Source organism: Centroberyx gerrardi, chromosome 21 (assembly GCF_048128805.1).
Source record: "Centroberyx gerrardi isolate f3 chromosome 21, fCenGer3.hap1.cur.20231027, whole genome shotgun sequence".
NCBI classification, from domain to species: Eukaryota; Metazoa; Chordata; class Actinopteri; order Beryciformes; family Berycidae; genus Centroberyx; species Centroberyx gerrardi.
Window position 1 is genome coordinate 2,308,508 of NC_136017.1, and position 4,388 is coordinate 2,312,895.

At 40.1% G+C, this 4,388-nt stretch overlaps 1 protein-coding gene across 1 annotated transcript in view; it reads right to left on the bottom strand.

The window, feature by feature from the left end:
• The window catches only part of LOC139924254 (kinesin heavy chain-like), a 31,270-nt gene extending 29,405 nt beyond the window's left edge, over positions 1 to 1,865 (bottom strand). Inside the window, exon 1 of the mRNA XM_071915254.2 lies at positions 1,742 to 1,865. Within this exon, the coding sequence (XP_071771355.2) occupies positions 1,742 to 1,865 (124 nt within the window). The remainder of the gene's footprint in view (positions 1 to 1,741) is intronic.
• Positions 1,866 to 4,388: the final 2,523 nt, after the last annotated feature.

The window sequence follows — 4,388 nt, forward strand, 5'->3', positions numbered from 1 at the left end:
CAGATGGGCGGGGTTCACTGCATCAGGATCGTTCAGAGCGTGTCAGATAAAGCACCGACCTGCAGGAACGCAAACTGACTTTCAAATCGTCTAAACTCTCCATCACTCTGTTTCGTCCCACCCACCTGGCGCTCCAAAGAGGTCAAAACAAACACCCAGGATCATCTGCAAACACGATCTGACCGGCCTGGTGGAAACTATCCGGCCTGGAGCTCCGGGCTCGGCGCTGCACACAGCAATAAATATTATGTATGACTTGCACTGTGGGCAAATACAGTATCGATGTGATTCTACCCCCGAGTCGCCACAGACTCCTGAGTCAGCATTTACACTCCTGAACGAGTCCTGAGACCCGGCTGCTGCGGCTTTGACCCTTGACCTCAGACTTATTTGTCTGTTGCAGAGGTGGAGACTCAAGTCACATGACTTGAACTCGAGTCACATGACTTGAACTCGAGTCACAGTTTTAATCACTTGAGACTTGACTTGACTTGGGTTCTGGTGACTTGGCACTCGACTTTGACTTGTACTTTGATGACTTGAAATGGTATATATATATTTGTTTTTAAACAATCAAAATTATTAAAAATACATATTTAAAGTATTATTATTATTTAAATCTGCTTGTTTACTGTTTATAATAGTGGTTGTTTTCCTTGTGGTGACTGACTAGAGTTCACAGTTGTATTTCCCATCACATCACCATCAGCCTTAGAAATAAGACTAGAATTCTACAGGTGCAACTTGTAACTCTGAATGATTATAATATTTCAGTAAGTAGGGTGAAAATGTCTGTCCTGAAAAAAATCCCTATGATATACCTATAATATTCCTATATAACCCCTATAATATCCCTGTAATATTCCTATATAATCCCTACAATATTCCTATAATATCCCTATAATAATATTCCTGGAATATCCCCATATAACATTCCTGCAATATCCCTATAATATTCCTGTAATATCCCTATATAATATTCCTGTAATATCCCTATAATATTCCTGTAGTATCCCTATAATATTCCTGTAGTATCCCTATAATATTCCTGTAATATCTCTATATAATATTCCTGTAATATCCCTATAATATTCCTGTAATATCCCTATAATATTCCTGTAATATCCCTATAATATTCCGGTAATATCTCTATATAATATTCCTGTAATATCCCTATAATATTCCTGTAATATCCCTATATAATATTCCTGTAATATCCCTATAATATTCCTGTGATATCCCTATATAATATTCCTGTAATATCCCTATAATATTCCTGTAATATCCCTATATAATATTCCTGTAATATCCCTATAATATTCCTGTAATATCCCTATAATATCCCTGTAATATCCCTATAGCAGTGACAGTGAGCCAGTTTGTGGATGTTGGTTGTTTTCCTCTCAGCAGCAGCTCGGTGCTGCAGCCTGCTGTTCCCTTTGGCAAGGCATCAGAGGCTGAACCATACAGGACTGTAGTATTCCTGCAAGGCCTTATAGTATCTGTGGTACAATAAGGCCTATAATATCCCTATAACATTCCTATACGATATTATATATAGTTGTGATATTTGTATTCTTCTAAAACTAACTCCAGGCCGGAGGCTGGAAATGCGCACTGCACAGGTTTAGATGAGTTTGTTATTAAATCTAAAAATAACCCACTGCGGTGATCCGCTCGGTCCCAGCAGGCTGAAAACAACCAAACAACATCATCATAAGGCTGTGGATGTGACTTGCCGTTATGAGCACGGTGTCGTCGTCTTTGAACTTGGGGATGTATTTGTCTCCTCGGTTGATCTCGGCTTCGTTCAGCGGCCTGAAGCGGCACATCACTCTCACCCCGCACTCCGCCGCATCCATCATGACTGCTGCTGCTCGCGCTCCCAGAACACCCCGAAAACAACACGGAGGAGGACGGAGACAGTCCGGTGGGGTCCAAAGTGGGGTTCAAGGCCCTCCAGGGGTCCTTGAAGGAGCTTCCAGGCGTCCCAGCGGACTGTTAGTTCATGGAAATAAAGAGAAAGATAAAGCTGGCTGTAGGTTTGACTGCTGCCTCCCACCTGCAGCGCAGACAGTCGCACTAAAGCATTTCCAACAGCAAAACCCTTCTGGGATGGGGTTCCTCAGGGTGAGGCCTCATTAATTCTGGGTTCCTGCTTCACTGCGGGTCTGTCTGGGGGATCCTTGGCCTGGAAAAGTTTGGGAAGCTCCTGCTTTATCCGATGCGCAACGCGTCCTTCATCCAAGCCGAGTCTCCCCGGGTCTCCTCCGCTGCGCCATGGCAACAAATCAGCTGCGGCTCTGCGTCCCCGCGAGGAAACCAAACATTAGCGACACGATCACACAGGATGAATCATGCAGAAACTAGAGCTGTGTGTGTGTGTGTGTGTGTGTGTGTGTGTGTGTGTGTGTGTGTGTTGAAGGGGTGAATCAGCCCGGAGAAGCGCCGCCTGGTTTGCAGAGAGAGAGAGAGAGAGAGAGAGAGAGAGAGAGAGAGAGAGGGGAGAGAGAGAGCGGAGCCGGGACGGATGCGCAGAAACAACCGCATCGTCCTGTCTTGCGAGGCGCGCTCCTGCACGCTGCCGCGGCGCGCCCACGCGTCCTGCATCAGCACCACCACCAGCAGCACCACCACCAATGTAGCTCGTGTGCACGCGCGCCCACACATGCACTCACACATGCACTCACAAAAGCTCCAATCACCACACATAGCCTACATGCACAAACTCCTAACGAAAATTCACTATAATGTTCCTATAGTGACGTATAGCATTCATGGTGCTAAATAGTTACAGTAGGCTACTTTTCTTTTTCTTCTATAATATTCCTACTTATAGTATGTCTGAGGTACTAAATAGTGAGTTACAGTAGTTTTTTCTTTAATCTCCTCTGGTATGACTAACATCCCTATAGTAATCCTATAATATTCCTATAGGGACTGTGTGTTTATACTTTATATAGCGAGTTTATAGTGACCTTTCAGTAGGCTATAATACTCCTATAGGATTATAATATTCCTATAGGATTCCTATAATATTCCTATTCAGACTTTAAAGTGTTGCTGTGATAGTTAACATCAATGTAAGATATTATAGGATTACTATAGTTCTTTTCACCGTAATATTCTTCCATAGGATCCTGCTGTTAATTCCCTTTTATAGATAAAGGTTAATTAAAGTGATAACGCTGTCCGAGGATGTTCCAAACTCAGATGGAGCTGAAAAACGTTATTTTGCAATTTGGATTAAAATGTGCAAACACTGCAGTATGGAAATAGTCTAAACAGATTAAGTTTGATTCCAAAATAAGATATCTTGAAAAAGGTGAGACTTACTCTTACAAAATGATTAACAGTACAAAATTAAAAAATAAATGATGACACTTTATGAGAGATAGAAGGTAACTTAATTGATAAATTGAGAATTTGATAACACTTTTACAGACTAAATCCTTTTTTTTAAGATATTGAATAATTAACATTGGGTATGTTTACATCCATCATCTGTGTATCCAGTTATTTGTATGTAACTATATGGCATCTAGTTTATTGATCCATCTATCCAACCATTTATTCATCCATTCAATTATTCATTCCCAAGTGGGTATACTGCATTTTGGAAGTGTGAATAAATAATAAATAACACAAAATAATAGTAAAGCCGCTCTCCCACTGCAGTGCATCATTATTCCACTGTTTCTACACTAGAGGGGAGCGTTGAACAAGAAACAGTGATTTTAAAGTGATTCATGTTTAAAAATACACCAGCTGGGTGAATAAATCCTAGTGAAACACATTTTCTAATCCCCCAGAAATTAATGTATGGCTTATTAATTCATCTGGAAGTCAAATAATTTGGACACTGAAGAAATACAAGCAGAGAAGAGGAATTTAAAAACACGTTACAGACCAGATTATTCAAGTAAGAGTGACCATGTTTTTAATATCTTAAACATCTGTGCAACATTGTTCAAAATGTTACATCACTGCATGACCTGTAATGTTTCACAATATTTACAAAAGAAAATGCTGCTTACATCAAACCATTAAAAAAACAAAAAAAACAAAAAAAAATCCAAACAATTTCATAATTATGGACTGACAAACTATCCCTAGCCCACATTAACGCCAAAAAAAAAAAAAAAAAAATGCAATCAAGTGCACATCATACTTCACGCAAGTCTATTTTTTTGTAAAGTATATATTAGTGAGAAAATATATACTTAATTACAAGTTGAAAAAATAAAATACTGACAACGAAAGGGTGGAAGGGGGTAAAATGAGAGTCAAAGAGCAAAAACGAGTGTCAGGAAAAACCGAAAACCGGCATCGAGAGAAAAATCACACTCACATCTCAACACATACAATCATGGGTGGAGGGGAGGAAA